General features: G+C 42.4%; 1 protein-coding gene across 1 annotated transcript; it reads left to right on the top strand.

Annotated features, from left to right (window-relative positions):
• Positions 1–381: 381 nt before the first annotated feature.
• Positions 382–7,372, top strand: LOC130284021 (gamma-crystallin-3-like). Its single transcript, XM_056533908.1, has 3 exons — positions 382–402; positions 6,663–6,905; positions 7,097–7,372. Exons 1-3 carry the CDS (start codon positions 382–384, stop codon positions 7,370–7,372), a joined length of 540 nt encoding a protein of 179 aa, XP_056389883.1.
• The last annotated feature ends 20,167 nt before the right edge of the window (positions 7,373–27,539 follow it).

Genomic DNA, 27,539 nt, shown 5'->3' with positions numbered 1-27,539 from the left:
GTGGGTTAGAGTAAGCCACTTCCCCTTTATTATCCTAGTGAGGTATTTGCTTGAGGGGACTGTTGGATGCAGATGACTGGAATGAAGGAGCTGAGGCGCCATGTTGGTGCAAAGAGACATTACGGGCTGCTCCTCTGTGTGAGAGCTTAGGCTGAATGACTCCCTGTCACAGTTTCCAAAGCCAGAGGCAGAGACAAGCTGCATCTGGCACGATTATCAATGTAGGGGCAGTCTGCCAGATCGTTGTAGTCTCTTACCATGCGGGTATGATGAGGAGAGGTACCGGTGCCATGTTGTGAAGCGCTGCCAGATGGTGGCACGTAGAAATCTGTGAATTTCTTTGGCTTATGGTTTGACTTTCCTCTCCTCTGGGTAGTCATCATGAGCAGGAGAGGTTATGAAGTCTCCGATGCAGGTTGGAAGGAGGTTTCACGGTCGGGCAAGGTGGTAGTCGCTTTCAAATGTAGCTTGCTGCTGGAGCTCTGAGTTCAAGCGGCCATCTCACTCCGCAGCCAAGCCACGCCCCCATTTATTTTTTTCATATCAACTGGTTCCAAAAAGTTAAACACATTTGTAAATTAAAACAAAAATTAACCACACCTCAAAAAATGTACCACCCTGCTGGGTACACAATGAGTGTTTGTTAGAGACAGATAGTTTTGAAAAAAATGCAGGAACTTATTGAAACAACAATTAAAATAACACGGATATAAAAGACCTATTGGTATAAAAATTCTGAGAAATATATCAATAATAGCTGATACTGTCATTGGACCCTAATGACAGAATTAGAGTAATCTTGGAGCAACTACCGATTTTAAAGATATCTGCAGATTTTATGGCAGAAAATGTCAATGGTCCGGGAATGGACTGTTAGTCCGGCATTTGTGGTGGTAAAAGCAAAGTCACTTTTTAAACTAGTGTATATTGTGCTGCCCACAGTCTATAAACAGATAGATGGTTTGATCTCACCATAGCAGCTGGTCCCGTACTGCAACGGGCCGATGGGTGTGAGTCCTGCAATAGCTGCGTTATTTTCGGCGTGCAAGCCTATACGGGTGAAGGGCTCCTGCAGGAGGCTCTTCTGTGAGCGGTCCGCGGTGTCAGCAAACACCTGTGCAGGTATCGGACCCTCGCTGTATTATTTGCGGCTGGATTCTAGTAGTGAAAGCAGCAGGTTTGTAGTGCGCTCTGTGAGAAGGACTGGTTAGTAGGTGCAGCATATGCAAATAGATGGTTGTGTTCTGTTGTTCCGTGCCAGCTTCAATCAAAGTAGTGCATGTGGATGACAATCTGTTCAGACTAGATATTGGCCTAGACGCGTTTCAGGGTGCTAAAAACGACCCCTTCCTCAGAAGAAAGCAAAAAATTGCTAAATTACTTCTATTAAAAATCTTAATCCTTCCAGTACTTATCAGCTGCTGTATGCTCCAGAGAAAGTTGAGTAGTTATTTTCTGTCTGACCACAGTGCTCTCTGCTGACACCTCTGTGAATGTCAGGAACTGTCCAAAGCATGAAAAGTTTGCTATGGGGATTTGCTCCTACTCTGCACAGTTTCTGGCACAGACACAGGTGTCAGCAGAGAGCACTGTGATCAGACAGAAAAGAACAACTCAACTTCCTCTGTAGTATACAGCAGCTGATAAGTACTGGAAGGATTAAGATTTTTCTATAGAAGTAATATACAAATGTGTTTAACTTTCTGGAGCCAGTTGTTTTCCACTTGAGTACCCCTTTTAAGGAGAAAGAAGCTAAACTGAGGACTAAAGGTAAGGGAGTCATGCTTGGCATTGAGGAGAGGGGGTTATGCTCAGGAGGATATTTTACAGTATTATAAAATGTTCTTTAACCCCTTCAGGACCAAGCCCATTTTGGCCTTAAGGACCAGAGCGTTTTTTGCACATCTGACCACTGTCACTTTAAACATTAATAACTCTGGAATGCTTTTAGTTATCATTCTGATTCCGAGATTGTTTTTTCGTGACATATTCTACTTTAACATGGTAGTAAATTTTTGTGGTAACTTGCATCCTTTCCTTGTGAAAAATCCTAAAATTTGATGAAAAATGTGAAAATTTTGCATTTTTCTAACTTTGAAGCTCTCTGCTTGTAAGGAAAATGTATATTACAAATAAAAAAAAAATTTATTCACATATACAATATGTCTACTTTATGTTTGCATCATAAAAGTGACGAGTTTTTACTTTTGGAAGACACCAGAGGGCTTCAAAGTTCAGCAGCAATTTTCCAATTTTTCACAAAATTTTCAAACTCACTATTTTTCAGGGACCAGTTCAGGTTTGAAGTGGATTTGAAGGGTCTTCTTATTAGAAATACCCCACAAAAGACCCCATTATAAAAACTGCACCCCCCAAAGTATTCAAAATGACATTCAGTCATCATTTTAACCCTTTAGGTGTTTCACAGGAATAGAAGCAAAGTGAAGGAGAAAATTCACAATCTTCATTTTTTACACTCGCATGTTCTTGTAGACCCAATTTTTAAATTTTTACAAGGGGTAAAAGGAGAAAATGTATACTTATATTTGTAGCCCAATTTCTCTCGAGTAAGCACATACCTCATATGTCTATGTAAAGTGTTCGGCGGGCGCAGTAGAGGGCTCAGAAGGGAAAGAGCGACAAGGGGATTTTGGAGAGTACGTTTTTCTGAAATGGTTTTTGGGGGCATGTTGCATTTAGGAAGCCCTTATGGTGCCAGAACAGCAAAAAACCCTCACATGGCATACCATTTTGGAAACTAGACCCCTTGAGGTACGTAACAAGGAATAAAGTGAGCCTTAATACCCCACAGGTGTTTCACGACTTTTGCATATGTAAAAAAAAATATTTTTTTTTCACTAAAATGTGTGTTTCCCCCCAAATTTCACATTTTTCCAAGGGTTAATAGCAGGAAATACCCCCCAATATTTGTAACCCCTTCTCTTCTGAGTATGGAGGTACCCCATAAGTTGACCTGAAGTGCACTATGGGCGAACTACAATGCTCAGAAGAGAAGGAGTCATATTTGGCTTTTTGAGAGCAAATTTTGCTCGGGGGGCATGTCGCATTTAGGAAGCCCCTATGGTGCCAGAACAGCAAAAAAAAAACCACATGGCATACCATTTTGGAAACTAGACCCCTTGAGGAACGTAACAAGGGGTACAGTGAGCATTTACCCCCCACTGGTGTCTGACAGATCTTTGGAACAGTGGGCTGTACAAGTTTTCATTTTCATGGACCACTGTTCCAAAGATCCGTCAGACACCTGTGGGGTGTAAATTCTCACTGCACCCCTCATTACATTCCGTGAGAGGTGTCGTTTCCGAAATGGGGTCACATGTGGGGTTTTGTTTTTTTTGCGTTTGTCAAAACCGCTGTAACAATCAGCCACCCCTGTGCAAATCACCTCAAATGTACATGGTGCGCTCTCCCTTCTGGGCCTTGTTGTGTGCCCCCAGAGCACTTTGCGCTCACATATGGGGTATCTCTGTAGTCGGGAGAAATTGCGTTACAAATTTTGGGGGGCTTTTTTCCCTTTTACCTCTTGTGAAAATTTAAAGTATAGGGCAACATCAGCATGTTAGTGTAAAAAATAAAAAATGTTTACACTAACATTCTAGTGTAGACCCCAACATTTCCTTTTCATGAAGGGTTAAAGAAGAAAAAGCCCCCCACACCTTGTAACGCAATTTCTCCCGAGTACAGCGATACCCCATATGTGGCCCTAAACTGTTGCCCTGAAATACGACAGGGCTCCAAAGTGAGAGCGCCATGTGCATTTGAGGCCTAAATTAGGGATTTGCATAGGGGTGGACATAGGGGTATTCTACGACAGTGATTCCCAAACAGGGTGCCTCCAGCTATTGCAAAACTCCCAGCATGCCTGGACAGTCAACGGCTGTCCGACAATACTGGGAGTTGTTGTTTTTCAACAGCTGGAGGCTCTGCTTTGGAAACAGTGGCGTACCGGACGTTCTTATTGGGGGAGGGGGGCTGTGTAGGGGTATGTGTATATGTAGTGTTTTTAACTTTTTATTTTATTTTGTGTTAGTGTAGTGTAGTGTTTTTAGGGTACAGTCACATGGGTGGGGGATTACAGCGAGTTTCCCAGCGCAAAATTTGCTGCATCTCAAGATGCGAGAAACCCACTGTAAAAGCCTCGCCCATGTGAATGTACCCTGTACATTCACAGGGGGGGTGCACCAGCTGTTGAAAAACCACAACTCCCAGCATGCATGGTCTGTTAGTGCATGCTGGGAGTCATAGTTTTGCAACAGCTGGAGGCACACAGGTTAGGAAACACTGAGTTAGAAACAGACAATGTTTCCCAACCAGTGTGTCTCCAGTTGTTGCAAAACTACAACTCCCAGCATGCCCAGACAGCTGAAGGGCATGCTGGGAGTTGTAGTACGGCAACATCTGAAGGGCCAGATGTTGCTGAACTAAAACTCCCAGCATGCCTGGACAGTCAGTGCATACTGGGAGTTGTAGTTTTGCAACAGCTGGAACAGCACAGATTGGAGACCATTATACAATGGTCTCCAAACTGGGGCCCTCCAGATGTTGCAAAACTACAACTCCCAGCATGCATGGTCTTTAGTGCATGCTGGGAGTTATAGTTTTGCAACAGCTGGAGGCACACAGGTTAGGAAACACTGAGTTAGAAACAATGTTTCCCAACCAGTGTGTCTCCAGCTGTTGCAAAACTACAACTCCCAGCATGCCCAGACAGCTGAAGGGCATGCTGGGAGTTGTAGTTCGGCAACATCTGAAGGGCCAGATGTTGCTTAACTAAAACTCCCAGCATGTCTGGACAGTCAGTGCATGCTGGGAGTTGTAGTTTTGCAACAGCTGGAAGAGCACAGATTGGAGACCATTATACAATGGTCTCCAAACTGAGGCCCTCCAGATGTTGCAAAACTACAACTCCCAGCATGCCCAGACAGCCAAAGGCTGTCTAGGCATGCTGGGAGTTGTAGTTTTCAGACTCCTAGAAGCAGCAGTGAAGATCTTCACTGCTGCTTCTGAGGACCATATACTCACCCGTCGCTGCTCGTCCACGTGGCCGGTCCCGCGCTGCTCCTCGGTCCCGCCGCTGGATCAGGTAAGTCCGCCGGTCCCCTCCTGTTCCCCCCCGTGTGCCGCAGGTCCCCGCAGCCATCGTCCCCCGTTCTGCCCGACTTCCAGGGGCGGGCAGTGCGGGGGATCTGAACTTTCACCCCAGATCACTGTGATTGGTCCACAGGGACCAATCACAGTGATCGCTGACCAGGACCATCAATTGATGGTCCTGGGGGTGAAGCAGAAGTTGTCCCCTGCTGGAAACAGCGGGACTTCTGCCAGTTAACCCGTGCGATGCTGCGCATCGCCGGGTTAACTGAATGTCATTTATAAACGCCGGGATGCGCGAACGCACTGCACAACCCGGCGTTTATATATGACATTCTGCGGGAAGGGGTTAACTTGTCACTCCTGAGCTGTTATAAAACTTCTCATAGATAAAACCATCAAACAGTTTAAATATTATACATAAGTTACTTTACTGTCAACTTAACTGTCAGTACCGCATGATATATGTAAATCGTCATTGATCATTTTGGGGCATTTTATCATTTTGAGTGGTTAATAATTTACATGTTTGCTGACCGTATTAAACATTTCAACTCACATTCCATATACTTTTTTCTTTAATAGGACAACGCCACAAATAGTTTTTTTGTCAACATGTTTTACTGAATATCAGCATGGTGCCTATGCTGATAAACCCCGAGAAAATTGCATAGACCACATACAATCGTATCCATGTCTCAGCTGTGATAAGGAGTAGATATGCACCACTTTTGAATGTCAGGTTGCAAGTTAATTGTTGTCCCTTATTGAAAGCTTTAGAAAGTAATCCGAAGTATAGGCAAACGTTACCATTTACATAAAACTTAAAAATATATCTAAAATTTTAAATACAGTTTATTTTCAACTATTCTGCCCCCATCCATACAGTCCATGAACATATTTATCCATATAGATAAGTTATAAATTTACAACTGCAATAAAAATACAGAATATAGGGTACAGTCCCACGTACTGCTTATGCAGCATATTTCACACTGCACGAAATCATCTGCAGCAGCAGAAAATATGCTGTGTATTCACAGATGATCATACATACAGGGCTTGCCGGCAGCAGCCCTGTGTTTCTTCACTGAAAATGCAGGGCTGCCGCCAAATAGCCCTGAGTGTATGATCATACGCAGTGTACTTCCCTCTGCTGCAGATGATTTAGTACAGCGTGAAATAAGCTGAGTATGTGGGACTGTACCCCTAAAGTGGAAATTAAGTCAAAGCTTATATTAATCCATGCTACTGTAAATATTGAAATGGGATTTGCAGGCAAAACACCAGTCCAAGCTTAGCCACATACAGGAGTAGGGAGGGGTGAGCACGTTTACCCCTCAGAGGAGCAGGCACTGCTGTCATGTTGTCCTGATGAGGAAGTTTTTACAGGAGATGAATGTTTCTAGTTTTGTCTATCAATATTTTATATCTCTCTGCTAACTAAAAGGCTGATGAAATTGGGTTCATAGCCTTCTCATGGATGATGTATATTTACCCAGCTTTAATATGTTATTCAAGAGATAAATGCAAAGAAAATTATGTTTCTACAGATTATCTTTTACGAGAACAAAAACTTCCAGGGTCGCTCTTATGAGTGCAACTCTGATTCTTCCGATCTGTCTTCATACTTCAATCGTTGTAATTCCATCAGAGTGGAGAATGGAAACTGGATCCTTTATGAGCAACCCAACTACCGTGGGCACCAGTACTTCTTAAGGAAAGGAGAATATCCTGACTTCCAGCAATGGATGGGCTACAATGACTCCATCAGATCATGCCGTTTAACTCCACAGGTACATAACATGGAAAACATTTTTTACTTTTATTTACATAAATAATGTTGGGATCAATATATTTTCTTCTAGCAGCCATTAAATGCAATGTACAACATGACTGACTATAGTACAGGATATTATGAATTAGAATTATGTTTTTCATCATTGAGTATTTTATCATATGATTGATTTTTTTTTTTTTACTTTAGCATCGTGGGCCATATAGACTGAGGGTTTATGAAAAGGAAGACTTTAAAGGTCAGATGATGGAGTTCACTGAAGACTGTCCTCATGTGTATGAGCAATTCCGCAACAACAACATCAACTCCTGCCAAGTGCATGATGGATACTGGATGTTCTATGAGGAGCCCAACTACAGAGGACGTCAGTATTACCTGAAGCCTGGAGAGTACAGGAGATACAGTGACTGGGGAGCATCTAATCCAAGAATTGGTTCCTTTAGACGAGTTCAGCATCTGTATTAAGAATAACATTATTGTAATTCCATCTTGTAAAAGACAATAAAATTTACAGCTGTATTAGTAACTTGGTATTTAATTTAGTGTTATATACAAAAAAATATTTACACTACTAATTAAAAATCAGTGAAATTATTAAATTATATCAGCCTATGAAAGTGGCTCCCTTACAAACAGACGTTAAGGACTCTTTTTTTTTTTTTTCACTTTGACCGCCCTTAACGTCAGTTATTGCAACGGAGTCTAACGGGAGTCATTACGGGCAAAGAGGATCCCATTCCCTTGAATGGGATTCCTCTAACATTACTTATAACTCTCGTTATTGCATCCAGAGATAGCGGGAGAAAAAGACGTTGCATGCACAAATTTTTCTCCCACTATCTTCCTAACGGACGTATTTTGTATTTTTTACAATAATTAATAGAATATAGACTTTAACCCCTTAAGGACTCAGCCCATTTGGACCTTAAGGACTCAGACAATTTTATTTTTACACTTTCGTTTTTCCTCTTCCCCTTCAAAAAATCATAACTCTTTTAGGGCTTGTTTTTTGCGTGACCAGTTGTCCGTTGTAATGCCATCACTCACTTTACCATAAAATGTATGGCGCAACCAAAAAAATACTATTTGTGTGGGGAAATGAAAAAAAAACGCAATTTTGAAAATTTTGGAAGGTTTTGTTTTCACGCCGTACAACTTATGGTAAAAATGACATGTGTTTTTTATTCTCTGGGTCAATACGATTAAAATGATACCCATGATTATACACTTTTCTACTACTGTTGCGCTTAAAAAAAATCGCTAACTTTTTCACCAAATTAGTACGTTTAAAATCTCCCTATTTTGAAGTCCTATAACTTTTTCATTTTTGCGGTGGTATGAGGGCTCATTTTTTGCGCCGTGATCTGTACTTTTTATTAATACCATATTTGCTTATGCAAAACTTATATTACATTTTTTATCAATTTTGCATCCTTTCTTGGTGAAAAATCCCCAAATTTGATGAAAAAAATGAAAATTTAGCATTTTTCTAACTTTGAAGCTCTCTGCTTGTAAGGAAAATGGATATTCAAAATATATTTTTTTGGGTTCACATATACAATATGTCTACTTTATGTTTGCATCATAAAACTTATGAGTTTTTACTTTTGGAAGACACCAGAGGGCTTCAAAGTTCAGCAGCAATTTTGAAATTTTTCACAAAATTTTCAAACTCTCTATTTTTCAGGGACCAGTTCAGTTTTGAAGTGGATTTGAAGGGTCTTCATATTAGAAATACCCCATAAAAGACCCCATTATAAAAACTACACCCCCTAAAGTATTCAAAAAAACATTCAGTAAGTGTTTTAACCCTTTAGATGTTTCACAGGAATAGCAGCAAAGTGAAGGAGAAAATTCAAAATCTTCATTTTTTACACTCGCATGTTCTTGTAGACCCAATTTTAGAATTTTTGCAAGGGGTAAAAAGGAGAAAATTTTTACATGTATTTGAAACCCAATTTCTCTCGAGTAAGGACATACCTCATATGTCTATGTTAATTGTTCGGCGGGCGCAGTAGAGGGCTCAGAAGGGAAGGAGCGACAAATGGTTTTTGGGGGGCATGCCGCATTTAGGAAGCCCCTATGGTGCCAGGACAGCAATAAAAAACACATGGCATACCATTTTGGAAACTACACCCCTCAGGGAACGTAACAAGGGGTAAAGTGAACCTTAATACCCTACAGGTGATTCACGACTTTTGCATATGTAAAAAAAAAAAAATTTTTTTTACCTAAAATGCTTGTTTTCCCAAAATGTTCACATTTTTAAAAAGGGTAATAGCGGAAAATACCCCCCAAAATTTGAAGCCCAATTTCTCCCGATTCAGAAAACACCCCATATGGGGGTGAAAAGTGCTCTGCTGGCGCACTACAGGTCTCAGAAGAGAAGGAGTAACATTTGGCTTTTTGAAAGCAAATTTTGCTCTGGGGGCATGCCGCATTTAGGAAGCCCCTATGGTGCCAGAACAGCAAAAAAAAAAAACACATGGCATACCATTTTGGAAACTAGACCCCTCGGGGAACGTTACAAGGGGTAATGTGAACCTTAATACCCTACAGGTGTTTCACGACTTTTGCATATGTAAAAAAATATATATTTTTTTTACCTAAAATGCTTGGTTTCCCAAAATTTTTACAATTTTTAAAAGGGTAATAGCAGAAAATACTCCCCAAAATTTGAAGCCCAATTTCTCCCGATTTAGAAAACACCCCATATGGGGGTGAAAAGTGCTCTGCTGGTGCACTACAGGTCTCAGAAGAGAAGGAGTCACATTTGGCTTTTTGAAAGCGAATTTTGCTCTGGGGGCATGCCGCATTTAGGAAGCCCCTATGGTGCCAGGACAGCAAAAAAAAAAAAAACACATGGCATACCATTTTGGAAACTAGACCCCTCGGGGAACGTAACAAGGGGTAATTTGAATCTTAATACCCTACAGGTGTTTCACGACTTTTGCATATGTAAAAAAATATATATTTTTTTTACCTAAAATGCTTGTTTTCCCAAAAATTTTACATTTTTTAAAAGGGTAATAGCAGAAAATACCCCCCAAAATTTGTAACGCAATTTCTCCCGAGTACGGCGATACCCCATATGTGGCCCTAAACTGTTGCCTTGAAATACGACAGGGCTCCAAAGTGAGAGCGCCATGCGCATTTGAGGCCTAAATTAGGGACTTGCATAGGGGTGGACATAGGGGTATTCTACGCCAGTGATTCCCAAACAGGGTGCCTCCAGCTGTTGTAAAACTCCCAGCATGCCTGGACAGTCAACGGCTATCTGGCAATACTGGGAGTAGTTGTTTTGCAACAGCTGGAGGCTCCGTTTTGGAAACAGTGGCGTACCAGACGTTTTTCATTTTTATTGGGGAGGGGAGGGGGGTTGTATAGGGGTATGTGTATATGTAGTGTTTTTTACTTTTTATTTTATTTTGTGTTAGTGTAGTGTAGTGTTTTTAGGGTACAGTCGCACGGGCGGGGGTTCACAGTAGTTTCTCGCTGGCAGTTTGAGCTACGGCAGAAAATTTGACGCAGCTCAAACTTGCAGCCGGATACTTACTGTAATCCTCCACCCATGTGAGTGTACCCTGTATGTTCACATTGGGGGGGGGGGGAATCCAGCTGTTGCAAAACTACAACTCCCAGCATGTACGGTCTATCAGTGCATGCTGGGAGTTGTAGTTTTGCAACCGCTGGAGGCTCCGTTTTGGAAACAGTGGCGTACCAGACGTTTTTCATTTTTATTGGGGAGGGGAGGGGGGCTGTGTAGGGGTATGTGTATATGTAGTGTTTTTTACTTTTTATTTTATTGTGTGTTAGTGTAGTGTAGTGTTTTTAGGGTACAGTCACACGGGCGGGGGGTTCACAGTAGTTTCTCGCTGGCAGTTTGAGCTGCGGCAGAAATTTTGCCGCACCTCAAATTTGCAGCCGGATACTTACTGTAATCCTCCGCCCATGTGAGTGTACCCTGTACGTTCACATTGGGGGGGGGGACATCCAGCTGTTGCAAAACTACAACTCCCAGCATGTACGGTCTATCAGTGCATGCTGGGAGTTGTAGTTTTGCAACAGCTGGAGGCACACTGGTTGTGAAACACAGAGTTTGGTAACAAACTGTTGCAAAAGCTACAACCCCCAGCATGTACAGACAGCGGAAGGGCATGCTGGGTGTTGTAGTTATGCAACAGCTGGAGGCATACTACTTTGGCTGGGGATGCTGGGGATTGTAGTTATGCAACAGCTGGAGACACACTGGTTTGCTACTTAACTCAGTGTGCCTTCAGCTGTTGCAAAACTACAACTCTCAGCAGTCACCGACAGCCAACGGGCATGCTGGGAGTTGTAGTTATGCAGCCACCAGATGCACCACTACAACTCCCAGCATGCACTTTAGCTGATTGTGCAAGCTGGGAGTTGTAGTTACACAACAGCTGAAGGTACACTTTTCCATAGAAAGAATGTGCCTCCAGCTGTTGCAATACTACAAGTCCCAGCATGCCCATAAGGGCATGCTGGGAGTTGTGGTGGTCTGCCTCCTGCTGTTGCATAACTACAGCTCCCAGCATGCCCTTTTTGCATGCTGGGAGCTGTTGCTAAGCAACAGCAGGAGGCTGTCACTCACCTCCAACGATCCTCGCTGCACCAGGTCAGTCCCTCGTCGTCTCCGCCGTCGTCGCTGCTCCTGGGGCCCCGATCCCAACAGGGGCGCCGGGGATCGGGGTCCCCAGCACCCGGGGTGCATGTCCCGCACCCGCTCACGTCCTCCGGAAGAGGGGCGGAGCGGGTTGCGGGAGTGACACCCGCAGCAGGCGCCCTGATTGGTCGGCCGGTAATCCGGCCGACGAATCAGGGCGATCGTGAGGTGGCACCAGTGCCACCTCACTCCTGCTGGCTCTGGCTGTTCGGGGCCGTCTCTGACGGCCCCGATCAGCCAATAATTCCGGGTCACCGGGTCACTGGAGACCCGATTGACCCGGAATCCGCCGCAGACAATTCAGTCCAGCGATCTGCGGCCATCGCCGACATGGGGGATCATAATGACCCATCTGGGCGATATGCCCCGGTGCCTGCTGAACGATTTCAGCAGGCATCGGGCACCGGCTCCGCTCCAGATGGTTGCGGGGGGCCGCTAAAACACATGACGTTCTCATACGTCATGTGTCCTTAAGGACTCGGAAATGGAGACGTATGAGAACGTCATGTGTCCTTAAGGGGTTAAAGGGTACCTCTCATCAAATAAACTTTTGATATATTTTAGATTAATGAATGTTGAATTACTTTCCAATAGCATGTTAATGAAAAATATGCTTCTTTCTATTGTATTTTTCCCGATCAGTCCTGTCAGCAAGCATTTCTGACTCATGCTCGAGTCCTAAACACTCAGAGCTGCCAGCCTGCTTTGTTCACAGCCAAAAAAGCTGTGAACAAAGCAGGCTGGCAGTTCTGAGTGTTCTCCTTTGTGAACCAAGCAGACTGGCAGCTCGTAGTGTTTAGGACTCCAGCATGAGTCTGAAATGCTTGCTGCCAGGACTGGTAGGGAGACCCCTATTGGTCATTTCTTCAAAGTGGAAAATTAAATAGAAAGAAGCACATTTTTTAATAACATGCAATTGTGAAGTTATTCTGCATACATTAATCTATAATATATCAAAAGTTTTTTTGATGAGAGGTACCCTTTAACTTTTGTGTACCAGTAGATTTAAAAAAAAAAAAAAAGTTTTCCACGGGAGTACACCTTTAATTCTTTCATGTAACAGTGCTTTTGATAATGACATTTCTATTTTTCGAATGTCCACATTTCAAGAGTTATAAGCAAGAGCTGTTATCTTTTATTGGCTAAGCCATATGAAGTCTTGTTTTTTGTCAGACAAATGTGGTCACATGAGGGGTGCAAGGTGTACTTGTTAATTCGTGATGCCAGGGCACCGTTAGCCTATACACAGTCCAAAGGGGAAACAGCTTCTTCTGAGCCAGGCACAGTGCAATAAACACATCGATGCCAGGTTACGGATAACTGCCTTTTACTGAGGCAGGAGTAGATGGTACAACACTCACAGTACAGATCAGAGTAGGAGGAATGCAGTGAACCCTATGGAAGCCCTGTTGCCTTGCTGGGACTTATGGTGCTTTTTATCCACTTGAATTAGATAGACTTGAGACTTGGAGATTAAGAGGTATCCCACACTGGCTAGGGTTCTGCTAAGGACCAATTACTCATACCGCCATAGTATGACTCACCAACTCCTGTATGTTGAATACTTGTAGAATGGTGGGGCTTACTTGATTAAGAGCTTTTCTTCAGGCTTCCCTTGGAATTAGCTCAGGCTTCTTCCAACTCCTTTCCACACTGTAGCTAACATGGAGTTCTGCTCAGGAGCTTAGCTAGCACTAAACTGACACTAAACTCTCCACAGTGAACCAGCACTGAACTATGGCGACTTCTCCCCCCCTCTACACTGGATACAGGGCAATATGGGGTACCCATTGGGTGGACAGGGTCACCTGGTTACTTTGCATCTCCTTCTTAAGGGTACAGTACACATATAATACAAGAGTACAGTAACTACAGCAAAAAGCATAAACACAGTAAACATTAGAACAGTGGGCCCATCACAGGATCAGAAAGCATAGAGAAAGAGAGAGGACAGCACTAAATCTGTCCAGTTCCTTTGAGGTTTCCACTAAAAACTTATCAGATTTAATTCCAAAAATCTTTTTTTTCAGCATCCAATGTTCCACAGACACATCGGTTTTGCTCCAGAGCAATTCCTTCTCCTGCTCTATGAGGAAAAAAAAGATAGAGAGGCGCTATAGAGTGCTGGTTATCCACGGTATTAGCGGAGATTAAACAGAAAGTTAAAAAACCTGCTCACCATTACAGGTTTCGCTATATTACAGGCACAACACTGATAATCTCGTTAGGCAGGTTACTGGTGTGCCGTGAACAGCTGGCCGTCGGTCCCGTCGAGGACGGTGAAGAATGCAGAAGTACAGATGTTGGCAGGTAGAAATACTAGCAGGGGTTTCCTTTCCTTCCAGTGAAGATCCGACTATGGCAAGGTAGCACTACACCGGCGTGAGGACACAGGAGTAGGGTGTAAAGTAGTAGCACTTTTTATCAGTAGTCATAAAAATTACCATACAGGGGAGGACTATGCGTTTCGGAGGGGCTCCTTCATTCCTCAGTTTCAGCCTGGGCCGAATGGCTGGACCAGAGGAAGAAGGGATGCCCTTCGAAAAGTGTAGTCCACTCCTGTATGTTACTTTTTATGACTATTAATAAAAAGTACTACTACTTCACACCCGACTACTGTGTCCTCATGCCGGTTTAGCGCTACCTTGAAGAAGTCAGATCTTCAATGGAAGGAAAGGAAACCCCTGCTGGGATTTCAACCTGCCCACATATGTACTCCTTCTCTTGCTCTATGGCAGTGTTCACATACCTGGGGGTCCAGCTCAGATCTCTAACACACCAGAACTTGAGCACGGGAGGAACTTTATCTTTATAATGTTTCTATATAAAGGGACCACTGTATCTCGTCTCCTAGTACATCCTTTTGAAAGCCTGAGGGGTTTTACTAAGCCCCTGACCAGCAAGTTAACTGTTTGGCAAACAGGGTTATAGGTGGGTAATGGTGAATATCAGGTGACAGTGGGTTTTCTCCCCCATCCCCATACAGTGGGGATCAAAAGTTTGGGCACCCCAGGTAAAAATTTGTATTAATGTGCATAAAGACGCCAAGGAAAGATGGAAAAATCTCCAAAAGACATCAAATTATAGATTAGGCATTCTTATAATATGTCAACAAATGTTAGATTTTATTTCCATCATTTACACTTTCAAAAATGGCATCTGCAAAAGTTTGGGCACCCTGCATAATTTATAGCATGCACTGCACCCTTTGCAAAGCTGTGGCCTGCCAGTGTCATGGATTGTTCACAATCATCATCTGGGAAGACCAGGTGATGTCAATCTCAAAGGTTTTAAAAGCCCAGACTCTTCTGACCTTGCCCCAACAATCAGCACCATGGGTTCTTCTAAGCATTTGTCTAGAAATCTGAAACTGAAAATTGTTGATGCTCACAAAGCTGGAGAAGACTATAGCAAAGATAGCAAAACATTTTCAGATGTCAATATCCTCTGTTCGGAATGTACTTAAGAAATGGCAGTCATCAGGAACAGTGAAAGTTAAAGCAAGATCTGGAAGACCAAGAAAAATTTCAGACAGAACAGCTTGCAGGATTGTGAGAAAAACAATTAAAAACCCACCCTCCTGACTGCACAATCCCTCAAGAAAGATCTGGCAGACACTGGAGTTGTGGTACACTATAAAGAGATACTTGATCAAATATGGTCTTCATGGAAGAGTCATCAGAAAAAAACTCTTCTATGTCCTCACCACAAAAATCAGCATTTGAACTTTGCATTTGAACATATAGACAAGCCTGATGCATTTTGGAAACAAGTTCTGTGGAACGATGAGGTTAAAATTGAACTTTTTGGCCGGAATGAGCAAAGGTATGTTTGGAGAAGAAGGGGAACAAAATGTAATGAAAAGAACCTCTGTCCAACTGTTAAGCATGGGGATGGATCAATCATGCTTTTGGGTTGTATTGCAGCCAGTGGCACAGGGAAGATCTCATGAGTAGAAGGAACAATGGATTCAATAAAATGGCTTCTACAATTGGATAATGATCCTAAACACACCTCAAAATCCACGGGGGATTACATCAAGAGGCCTTAAAAGAGCAGTGCGTGACAGACAGCACAGAAATCTTAAAGAACTGGAAGACTTTTGTAAGGAAGAATGGGCAAAGATACCTCAAACAAGATTGAAAGACTCGTGTCTGGCTACAAAAAGTGTTTACAAGCTGTGATATTTGCCAAAGGGGGCAGTACAAGAAATTAACTCTGCAGGGTGCCCAAACTTTTGCAGACGCCATTTTTTTGGGTTCTGTTATTTTGAAAGTGTAAATGATGGAAATAAAATCTAACTTTTGTTGACATATTATAAGAATGTCTAATCTGTATTTTGATGCCTTTTGGAAATTTTTCCATCTTTCCTTGGCTTCTTTATGCACATTAATACACATTAATACCTAGGGTGCCCAAACTTTTGATCCCCACTGTAATTGTCTAGATTACACAATTGTTTTTGATTTCAGCATCTATTAAACCTCAATCTCAGATTCTGTAATGGTGTGAGCTGTAAAAACAGGTCAGCACCTGATAAATGGATCTGTCTCAGATCCTTGGCCCTCAACAAAGTACCTTGTCTGACTTTTAGGCTATGTTCACAAGGTGGAATGTCTGCATTGAAATGTACTGTTTCATAGACACATTTCATTGTAAACCCTGCAGAAAGAATAGACATGTCTATTCTTTCTGCAGACTCAGTAATTGGGATTTCTTCTGTGTGCACAGTGCAGCAGAATCCCATTGAAATCAATAGGACTATCCATGCATAAAATATATTTCACAATGAAAATTTGACGCTGTGTGAAACTGCAAAAATTTGGAACATGCTTCTTTATCGAAAATATAAGTAAATACATAAAAACACATATAAATATAATGAGCACGCGCCCTTCCCACACACAAGAAAACATGCCAAAGTGGATATGTGTAATCGCATGAAGATGGGCTGTGCAGGAACAAAGTAGAGAAAAGATGACAATCAATATAAATAAGGGCATATACATGTATAAGTAAGTATAACAATCTGTATACAACATAAACAACACCTGAAAGAATAAAAAAGAAAGCAGTCAGCCATATGTTATTTATCATCCACAGAGGCGTGTGACTCCTACGATCGTTTTGCTCCCACTGAGCTTTGACAAGGGGCTTAAATTTTGTGCTGTGTGGACTCATCTTTAGGGTAAATTCACATGTGCATATTTTGCTACATATTTTGTTGCAGATTTTCTACAGCTGATTTTGCTACTCATTTCTTCAATGGATAGCAAAATCAGCTACAAAAACTCTGAAGTAAAATATGCTGAAAAATGCATGTGTGAATGTACCTTGAGGCTATGGTGGAACATCCGCATTTCCGCACAAATTCTATTCAGCAATGCTTGGTGAACAGAATTGCAGGATTCTGGATGAATTCTGGCAGAATTTCAGCAAAATTTCAGTGCTCTCTAAACCAGACTTGTGCACAAGAAAATTTTTCGTTTCATTTCGTTTTTTCGTTTTTGAAAACATTTTCGGTTCGGCAATATTTTCGGTTTAGATTTTTCGGATACATTCAGTATTCGGGTACATTCGGTAAATCTTTTTATTCTTTTTTTGGACTTTAGCGATCCTAAGAAATTATGGAGATACCTATTTTTCGTAGGATACCATAAAAAAATCATAATAAAAAAGATACAGTAGTGATGGAAAAAATTGTATCTAACAAAATGTATCTTTTTTATTATGAAATGTTTATTAATTTTTAAACAGGGATCAATTTATGTGAGCGGGTAAAGCACTAAAAATGTAGCCGACAATAATAAAAATGTATTGTGTGCGTGTTTTTCACTTTTTTTTTTTTTTAATTTTTTAGGTAGTACTACTACTCCCAGCATGGAACACACTCTTCCATGATTGGAGTAGTAGTTACCTGTACTAATTGACAGATCTCCGGGGTCCCTTGTGACCCTCTTGTATAGATGCGGCGACAGCTCTTCTATGGTCCCCTGCATTCACGTATACATACACACATTCATATTTCCCGCAGAGCAGTGATTGGCCAGATGGTTCCAGCCAATCACAGCTCTCTGTGTGAAATAGGAACATGTGAATATATACGGCCCTGCAGGGGACCATAGGAGAGCGGCTGCCGCATCCATACATTATACAGGAGCATCACCGCGGGTGTCAGGAGTGATACCCGCAGTGATCTTTCCTTTACTACAAGTACTACTACTCCCAACATGGAGTACACTCTGCTCCATGCTGGGAGCTGTAGTACCTGCATTAATAGACAGATCGCAGCGGGTGTCAGAAGTTACACTCGCTGCAATATGTCTATTAATGCAGGTACTACATCTCCCAGCATGGAGCAGAGTGTGCTCCATGTTGGGAGTATTAGTACCTGCAGTAAGGGACAGATCCCAGCGGATGTCACTCCTCCTGACACCCGCTGTGATGTTCTGATGTGAATGTCGGGATCAGCTGTTCTCAGGTCTACAGAGCCGGGAGAACAGCTGACGCTGAGCCGTAGGTTTACATCGTATATCTACTGCCCAGCAAGAACTTACAGTGAGCCTGCAATGTGTATACAGTATACACATTGCTGGCTCACTTAATCCCTTGCTGAGCTGTGCGCTATGCGCAAGCCCAGCAAGGAAATAGTTAACTTACACTGCTGGACAGTGTAGGTTAACCCTTTGGGCTATAGCTGTATATAGTGTATACAGAAGACGAAGTCCGCTTACTTCCCTCGAGTACCGGGCAGGTCCGTGTAGCTCCGCCCCTAGTGATGACGTATTTAGGGGGCGGAACTGCAGAAGGGAACAAGGCTAGTTAATCAGAAGCTCTGTTCACATTGTCCGTTTTGTATAATGTGAACAGACCCTTCTGGCAGTGTCTACCCAGACAGGGAGACTCCAGCTGTTGCTAAACTACAACTCCCAGCATGCCCAGACAGACAAAGGCTGTCTGGGCATGCTGGGAGTTGTAGTTTTGCACCAATTGGTGTCTCCCTGTTTGGGTAGACATTGCATCATGGGTGCTCTCCCCAGCGGACAGTGCCAGAAATGTCATAACCAATTTTTTGTGTTTTTTTTCTTCTCGTTTCAGATCTGTGTATGAAAATACTGGGAACCCTATGCATTTTTTATTTTATTTATTAAAAAAAACGTGTAGGGTTCCCCGTATTTTCATTCTCAGCACAATACCAACCAAACAGCAACAGCCTGACGTTACCAGGGTGGGAGAGGACCATTGTTACTGCCCCCCCCCCCCCCCAGCCTAAATAATGTCAGCCTGTTACCGCCTAGGCCCAGGAGCGCCATTTTTGACGCTCCGGGCCTGTTGGTACCGGCTCTACCCGGCACCCCTGTGGCGGTGGGTACCGGGGTAATAATTGGGGGTTAGAGCTAGCTGTTTTTGGGGCTAACGCTAAGCCCTGGCTTAGTAATGGATTCAGTCAATAAGACCAGCTTCCACTACTAAGCCTGAAAATTCAATAAAAAAAAAAAACACATTGGAAAAGTTATTTTATTGAAAAAAACACTTCCCCACAGCCCTCGTTAACCATTTTATTAAAAGAAAAAAAAAATAATCCGCCGTAATCCATCGAATCCGCAGTAATCCTTTGCATACACGGATCTGAAACGAGAAGAAAAACTGCATCACAACTGTATCTTTTTTCTTATTATTTTTTTATGGTACCCTACAAAATTTTTATAAAAAAGGTATCTCCATAATTTTTTGGGATCGCTAAAGTCCAAAAAAGAATAAAAAGATTTACCGAATGTACCCGAATACCGAATGTATCCGAAAAATCTAACTATCTGTATCCTTTTTATTATCTTTGTTATTAGAATTAATTATTTACGTTCGTTTATGGATAACAAATGCATTTGTTATTTACCGCATGCATTCGGGAAATAACGAATGCATTCGTTATTTTGCTATTCGTATTATCGTGGCTATTCGAGAATGTTCAAAATATGTTTTCATGCATTCGGATCGGTCCGAATGCCCGAAAACGGTAAAATTAGAACGGTAAATTAGACAATCATGCCGAACCGAATTGCACATGTCTACTCTAAACACAGAATTCTGCCAAAATTTAAACCCTATTGAGTTCAATGGGATACCGCACGCAATTCTGCAAAATTTAAAGACAGGTCTTTAAATTTTTTGAACAACAAAAATAGAAAAACATAGCCTCACATCACCCATTTTTATTTTGATCTTCTTGCTTCTCAGCATAATTTCAAAAACTAACAGGTTGTTAGTATACATTTTGATTGAAAAGTACAAACCCACTTGCCACGTCAAGGCCACCTAGTCAGAGAGGGTCCCTAACCTAACACTAGCATAGCGCCGGGCGGCGACAGCTGCCTCTACAACACCGAGTCCACAGGGGAACGATCCAGTGGCCAGGCAGCCACACTGCTGCCTGACCAAGCGCCTGGCTCTGGGCCACACCACCCCACAGAAACAATGGCCGTCACAGAGCACCACACCAGTGTGAACATCTACCATGTGCTCCCTGCCAGAGGGCTGGGAGAATGCTACGAGGAAACCCAAATGCAGACTTCTGCTAATTTAAAATGCCCAGGCCGAATGGGTGGAGTAGAGTGCTGGCCATGGAAGAGGGGACAAGCTACAATGTGCAACAAAAATAGAGAAACATAGCCACACATGCGGAAATTCTGCTGTGTAAATGGGGTAGTGGAATCCCATTAAACATAATGGGAATTCAATGTTGGCATTCTTTTGCGTAATTCTGCAAGGAAAATCCCCTATGCGAACATGGCCTAAGGGTGCAAACACAAATATTCAGATCCTAAGCTCTCTCAAGCTCAACAGTAAGTAATGTAAGAATTTCAGTGTAATAAACACCCAAAAAAATGACAAAGAACGGTCACCAAGGGGCTCATTTAAACAGTTTTACTAACTACTATGGCCGTAATGTAACTGTTTAAACAACTAGTCCCTACACTTTTACAATTACTGTAGACATCCATTGACAGTACTTCATTCAACATGCTTCGTGGGAATCTGTAAAATCAATTACATGTTTGATCATCAAAAAGGTTAGCCAAACACCCTATACAATGAAGATAAGCCTTTTAACCTCTTAAATAGTACTGTCACTAAATAAACTTTTCTGAACTAACTCAGGCTGTGTTCCCTAACTACACCTAACCCCCCCCCCCACCAGTAAAAAAAAAAATGTTTAAAGGGGTACTCCACCCCTAGACATTTTATCCCCTATCCAAGTATAGGGGATAAGATGTCTGACCCATGATTTCTTCTGCAGCCCTCCGAGTCATCAGCTCTCCAGACCTAAGTTTGCTCCGTGGCTGATGACAGGGGCCAGCGGTTTGTGACATGATGGCTCTGCCCCCTCATAACATCATACCACTCCCCTTAATGCAAGTCTATGGGAGGGGGTGTGGTAACAGGATTGCGTGCGAATGAGGTCCTCAATGCGCAGAGCCTTCCTTGTACAGAGCCCTGCTTGTCCTCACTGCACAGAGCCCTGCAGGGTATGTGAGTGAGCCCGCACTTGCTAATGAGGCGAGGCTGTACACGGGGGGAGGGGGATGAGCAGCGCTGAGCTGGTCACGTGTTCCAGCTGCAGTCTGAGTTTTCCTACTCATGCCAAGCCAGAATGAGTCCAAAATCAATGCGTCCAGGACAGTTAATACGGTTAGAAAATTTTTTTTTTTTTAAATTACATATTTGTTTTTTTTTACGCCACCAATTGTAATTTGTAGTGACATCAAACATTTCACCACAAAATCTACTGCAAAACCAGAAAAAAATATATTTGTGGGGCAAAATTGGGGAAAAAATGCCATTTTGTAACTTTTGGGTGCTTCCGATTTAACTTTTTTATTTTTATTTTATTTTTTTACACTTTTTTTTTGTTCCCATAGGGGACTAATACATGCAATCCTTACATTGCATACACTGAACAATGCTATGCCATAGCATAGCTTTGATCAGTGTTATCTGTGCTCAGTTGCTCCAGCCTCCAGAGCCTGGCTGGAGCATCGAAGAAAAGATCGGACGGCAAGTAAGGGCCCTCCCGCCATCCTCTCAGTCTGTTCAAGATGCCGCAATTTGACCGCGGTCCCGAACAGCCCGCTGAGCTAACAGTCATGTGATTTATCTCCCTTTAGATGCAATGATCAACTTTGATTGGGGCGTTTAAAGGGTGAATACCGGACATTAGCCTGATCAGCAATGTCCGGTTTTAGCCATGGGTCCTGGTTGCTGACAGGAGCTGAGCACGCTTCACATAATGGGAGTCAGCAATGGACGTAAATATACAGTACATCCATTGTTGTTACAGTGTTAACCCCTTAAGGACCGGAGGTTTTTCCGTTTTTGCATTTTCGTTTTTTGCTCCTTGCCTTTAAAAATTCATAACTCTTTCAAATTTACACCAAAAAATCCATATGATGGCTTATTTTTTGCGCCACCAATTCTACTTTGTAATGACGTCAGTCATTTTGCCCAAAAATCTATGGTGAAGCGGGAAAAAAAATCATTGTGCGACAAAATTGAAAAAAAAACGCTGTTTTGTAACTTTTGGGGGCTTCCGTTTCTACGTAGTACATTTTTCGGTAAAAATGACACCTGATATGTATTTTGTAGGTCCATACGATTAAAATGATACCCTACTTATATAGGTTTGATTTTGTCGGACTTCTGGAAAAAATCATAACTACATGCAGGAAAATTAATACGTTTAAAATTGTCATCTTCTGACCCCTATAACTTTTTTATTTTTCCGTGTATGGTGCGGTATGAGGGCTCATTTTTGCGCCGTGATCTGAAGTTTTTAACGGTACCATTTTTGCATAGATAGGACTTATTGATCACTTTTTATTCATTTTTAAATGATATAAAAAGTGACCAAAAATGCACTATTTTGGACTTTGGAATTTTTTTGTGCGCACGCCATTGACCGAGCGGTTTAATTAATGATATATTTTTATAATTTGGACATTTCCGCACGCGGTGATACCACATATGTTTATTTTTATTTTTATTTACACTGTGTTTTTTTTTTTATTGGAAAAGGGGGGTGATTCAAACTTTTAATAGGGGAGGAGTTAAATGATCTTTATTCACTTTTTTTTTCACTTTTTTTTTGCAGTGTTATAGGTCCCATAGGGACCTATAACACTGCACACACTGATCTTCTATGTTGATCACTGGTTTCTCATAAGAAACCAGTGATCAACGATTCTGCCGCATGACTGCTCATGCCTGGATCTCAGGCACTGAGCAGTCATTCGGCGATCGGACAGCGAGGAGGCAGGAAGGGGCCCTCCCGCTGTCCTGTCAGCTGTTCGGGATGCCGCGATTAGCCGCGGCTATCCCGAACAGCCCGACTGAGCTAGCCGGGAACTTTCACTTTCACTTTTAGCCGCGCGGCTCAGCTTTGAGCGCGCGGCTAAAGGGTTAATAGCGCGCGGCGCCGCGATCGGCACTGTGCGCTATTAGAGGCGGGTCCCGGCTTCACTATGACGCCGGGCCCGCCATGATATGACGCGGGGTTACTGTGTAACCCCGCGTTATATCAGAAGAGCAGGACCAAGGACGTACCGGTACGTCCTTGGTCCTTAAGGGTTTAAAGGTGTACGCCGGTGGAAACCTGTTTTTTTTTTTTTTTTTTTTTTTTTAAATCAACTGGTGCCAGAAAAGTTTCTGAGTTGCCCATAGCAACCAGATTGCTTCCATCATTTTTCAGAGGCCTTTTCAAAAATGAAGTAAGCAATCTGGTTGGTTGCTATGGGCAACTGCACAACTCTTCCTCTACACTGGTTTTGATGAATCTCCCCCATAGAGGGAGATTTATCAAAACCTGTCCAGAGGTAAAGTTTCTGAGTTGCCCAAAGCAACCAATCAGATCACTTCTTTGATTTTTAGAGGCCTTTTAAAAAATGAAGTAAGCAATCTGATTGGTTGCTATGGGCAACTGCACAACTCTTCCTCTACACTGGTTTTCCGCATATGCGCATATTTGCGAATATTGAACCCTCCCTTCTTTAATGGTATAGGGAACTATGACTGATGCATTAACTCAATAGGCCCATTGTGGTTTATGGGGATCTCACAGCATGTAAAACAGTAAGCTAAGCAGGACTGTCTTGGCAGCACAGTGGATGGGAGACCACCTCAAGTTCCGGGTGGGATATAGTTTTACAGTGTTGTGGTTTAACTTTACTTTCCTGGAAAATTTGCCCGTAGCAGCCACTCAGATTGCTTCTTTCATTTTTCACAAGGTCTCTGAAAATGAAGGAAGCAATCTGATTGGTTGCTATGGGCAACTCAGAAACTTTTCCTCTGGACAGGTTTTGATAAATCTCCCTCTATGGGGGAGATTCATCAAAACCAGTGTAGAGGAAGAGTTGTGCGGTTGCCCATAGCAACCAATCAGATTGCTTCCTTCATTTTTGAAAAGGCCTCTAAAAAATGGAGGAAGCAATCTGGTTGCTATGGGCAACTCAGCAGTTTTTCCAGGAAAGTAAAGTTAAACCACAACACTGTAAAACTCTTTCCCAACCCGGGTCTTGAACCTATGGTGGTCTCCCATCCACTGTGCTGCCAAGACAGTCCTGCTTAGCTTATCGTTTAACTTGCCATGCGATCCCCATAGAGCGCAATGGGCCTATTGGTTTCAATAAGCAAAAAATCACAGAGTTAATGCACTAGTCACAGGTCCCTATACCATTAAATAAGGGAGGGCTCAATATTCACAGGAAAAAAAAGAATATTCATAATTACGAATATATAGTGCTATATATTCGCAATATTCGCGAATTCGCAAATATGCGATATTCGCTAATAAAATTCAAATTGCGAATATTCGCGAGCAACACTACTGCTGACATCTCTGTTTATTTTAGGAACTGTGGACATTCGAAAAATAGAAATGTCATTATCAAAAGCACTGTTACATGAAAGAATTAAAGGGGTACTCCCGTGGAGAACTTTTTTTTTTTTTAAATCAACTGGTACCCAAAAGTTAAACAGATTTGTTAATTACTTCTATTAAAACATATTAATCCTTCCATTACTTATTAGCTGCTAAAAAATTCAGAGGGTATTCTTTTCGTTTTGGAACACAGTGCTCTCTGCTGACATCATGACCACAGTGCTCTCTGCTGACATCTCTGTCCATTTTAGCAATTGTCCAGAGCAGCATATGTTTCCTATGGGGATTTTATCCTACTCTGGACAGTTCACAAAATGGAAAAAGAGGTCAGCAGAGAGCACTGTGGTCATGATGTCAGCAGAGAGCTCTGTGTACAGAGAAAACCATTTCCTCTGTAGTATTCAGCAGCTAATAAGTACTGGAAGGATTAAGATTTTTTAATAGAAGTAATTTATAATATGTTTAACTTTCTGGCACTGTTGGGTATGCTATTGCTAAATATTGCAGAAGAACTTTGCTTTTCTCAATTCAAAACTAGAGATGAGCGCTTTTGAAAAATTCGATTCGGCCAATTCAGCAAATTTTTCGAAAAAGTTTGTTTCTATCTGAATTTTTCTGCGGTGAATCTATATTTAAAAAGGCTATTTCTAGCCTACAGACAGCCTCAATAGGGGTATAGAACACTTTGCTGTGTTCTAAAACGGATATGGAGTGTACTGGGGTAGTGAAATAATACTGTTATTCAGAATAGCATGCAGATTACCGGCATCGCTTTTAGAATCACTGCCGCACAGCAGCACAATGACAGAGCCTGATGGTGGCATCAGTGTCAGGAGACCATATAGTGGCTGAATGACACAGTGTGGAGGTGTTGGCAGCATGAGGACACCATATAGTGGCTGAATGGCACAGCGTGGAGGTGTTGGCAGCATGAGGACATTATAATGTGGCTGAATGACACAGCTTGGATGAGGCTGAAGCATGAGGACACCATATAGTGGCTGAATGACAGTGTGGAGGTGTTGGCCCAGCATGAGGAGACCATATAGGTGCTGAATGACATAGCGTGAAGGTGTTGACAGCATGAGTAGGTACTAGGCCTTCGCAATCCCTAAGATTAAAAGATGAATTTAGAAATTTAAGCCGAAGATTTTGGATAGCGGGTGCTATCTATGAGAAAATTTGAAATTCCCAGACCCAGGTCCAGCAGCGACATCAGTAAACCATATATTGCCTGAATGACACAGCCTGGAGTTGGCTGATGCATGAGTACACACAAGGGCTTCACAATCCCCCCCAAAAAACACAAACATTTTAGAAATTTTTGAAGAAGAATTTGGATAGCGGGTGCAACCTAGGGGGAAAATTTGAAATTCCCAGACCCAGACCAAGCAGCACCATCAGTAAATCATATCTTGCCTGAATGACACAGCCCGGAGTTGGCTGATGCATGAGGAGACTGTTGAAATGTCTGATTTTTTCATTTGAAATTTAAATCAAACTTTGATTATCCCGGACCCCAGCGTGTGGATACAAAGGATCAAATCCAACAATCCCCCAAAGGGCTCATGTGGCCGTGAGATGTAGGCGCAACGTCTCCATTGCCCTGACCGGCCATTGTTTCCAAGACTTTTCGCCAAGGCAAACCATGTGAAGAACAGCGTGACACCGCCGTGCCCTGCACACATGGTATGCTGAAGGGCCACTGAGACTTGTCCGGGCAGTGGAGGCTTAGGACACAGTGGAGGATGTGGAGGTGGAGTCGCACACTGTCACAGGACCAACGGGCTGACAGAGTGTAGCAGGAAGCAGCATGAGTACACACCAGGGCTTCACAATCTCTAAGAAAAAACAACCATTTTTGAAATACTTGAAGAAGATTTTGGATAGCGGGTGCTACCTTTGAGAAAATTTTAAATTCCCAGGCCCAGCAGCACCATAAGTAAATCATACATTGCCTGAATGACACAGCCTGGAGTTGGCTGATGCATGAGGAGACCATTGAAATGTCTGATTTTTTATTTGAAATTTAAATCAAACTTTGATTGTCCCGAACCCCAGCGTGTGGAAGGACCAAATCCAACAAGCCCCCACAGGGCTCATGTGGCTGTGAGATGTAGACGCAATGTCTCAATTGCCCTGACCGGCCCTTTTTTTTTTTCTTTTTTTTTTGTACCTTTGTTTAAGAACAAGCGCATATCCAAGAGTCCAGAAGACTCTATAATGCAGGATGGTGGACCACAAAAAGACATTCTTCTCTAAAGCAATGTTTTCTGAAATAAAGAAGCTCATCCATCTCTGTATTATTTTTGAAAATATTAATTAAAAAATCACACACAACAAGCGTTCAATGGTGTAATGGTTATTATTCTAGAAAATTTTAAGTTTAAGTTTATTACTGAGAAAATTATCAGAAAATTTGAAAAAAACAGTACCCAAGAGGGTTTAATAACCCCATGCATTGCACCATAAATGTTGACATTTAAATTAAGCATGTATGTGTCTATTTCAAAAATCCTAAAATTATAGGCCCAAGCCCAGAAGCATCATGAAGGCAAGTAGTTCCTGAAAGACACAGGAGCAGTCAGGAGTAGGCATCACCAGTACCCAAGATGCTTTCATGACCCCTTACATTGCACGATCAATCGCGAGATCGAGCAATAAAAGGTGTGTTATGCCCTCAGATGTCTATTGCTGCACGCGTGCTACACTGAACGGACCAGCGTGTGCCTATCCTTCACCGACAAGTGCGGGTAACCCGCTGAACCCCATTAGTGATAGGGATCGGAGATTGCAATTATTTGCCATGAAAGAATAATTCTCACACTGTGTGCAGGTCATAAGCTCTGGTTCATTAAGCCTGTCTCTACTACCGATTAGATGGTTTAGTGAGGTTCTCGGATCGGCCCTGGCGGGGTAGGCGACGGCCCTGGCAGAGCGCCGAGAATTTAAAGATCATTGCAGAAATTAGCATTAGCATCAGTGAGGCAAGTAGTTCCGGAAAGACACAG

This window comes from Hyla sarda, chromosome 8 (assembly GCF_029499605.1).
Source record: "Hyla sarda isolate aHylSar1 chromosome 8, aHylSar1.hap1, whole genome shotgun sequence".
NCBI lineage: Eukaryota > Metazoa > Chordata > Amphibia > Anura > Hylidae > Hyla > Hyla sarda.
This window is presented reverse-complemented; position numbering and strand designations above follow the sequence as displayed.

Bases quoted from the DNA above. Each gene is read 5' to 3' on its own strand.
- LOC130284021 (XM_056533908.1), top strand. From the start codon at position 382: ATGAGCAGGAGAGGTTATGAA. The intron at 403-6,662 runs GTCTCCGATGCA...ATGTTTCTACAG, and splicing joins TGAGCAGGAGAGGTTATGAA to ATTATCTTTTACGAGAACAA. The intron at 6,906-7,096 runs GTACATAACATG...TTTTTACTTTAG, and splicing joins CATGCCGTTTAACTCCACAG to CATCGTGGGCCATATAGACT.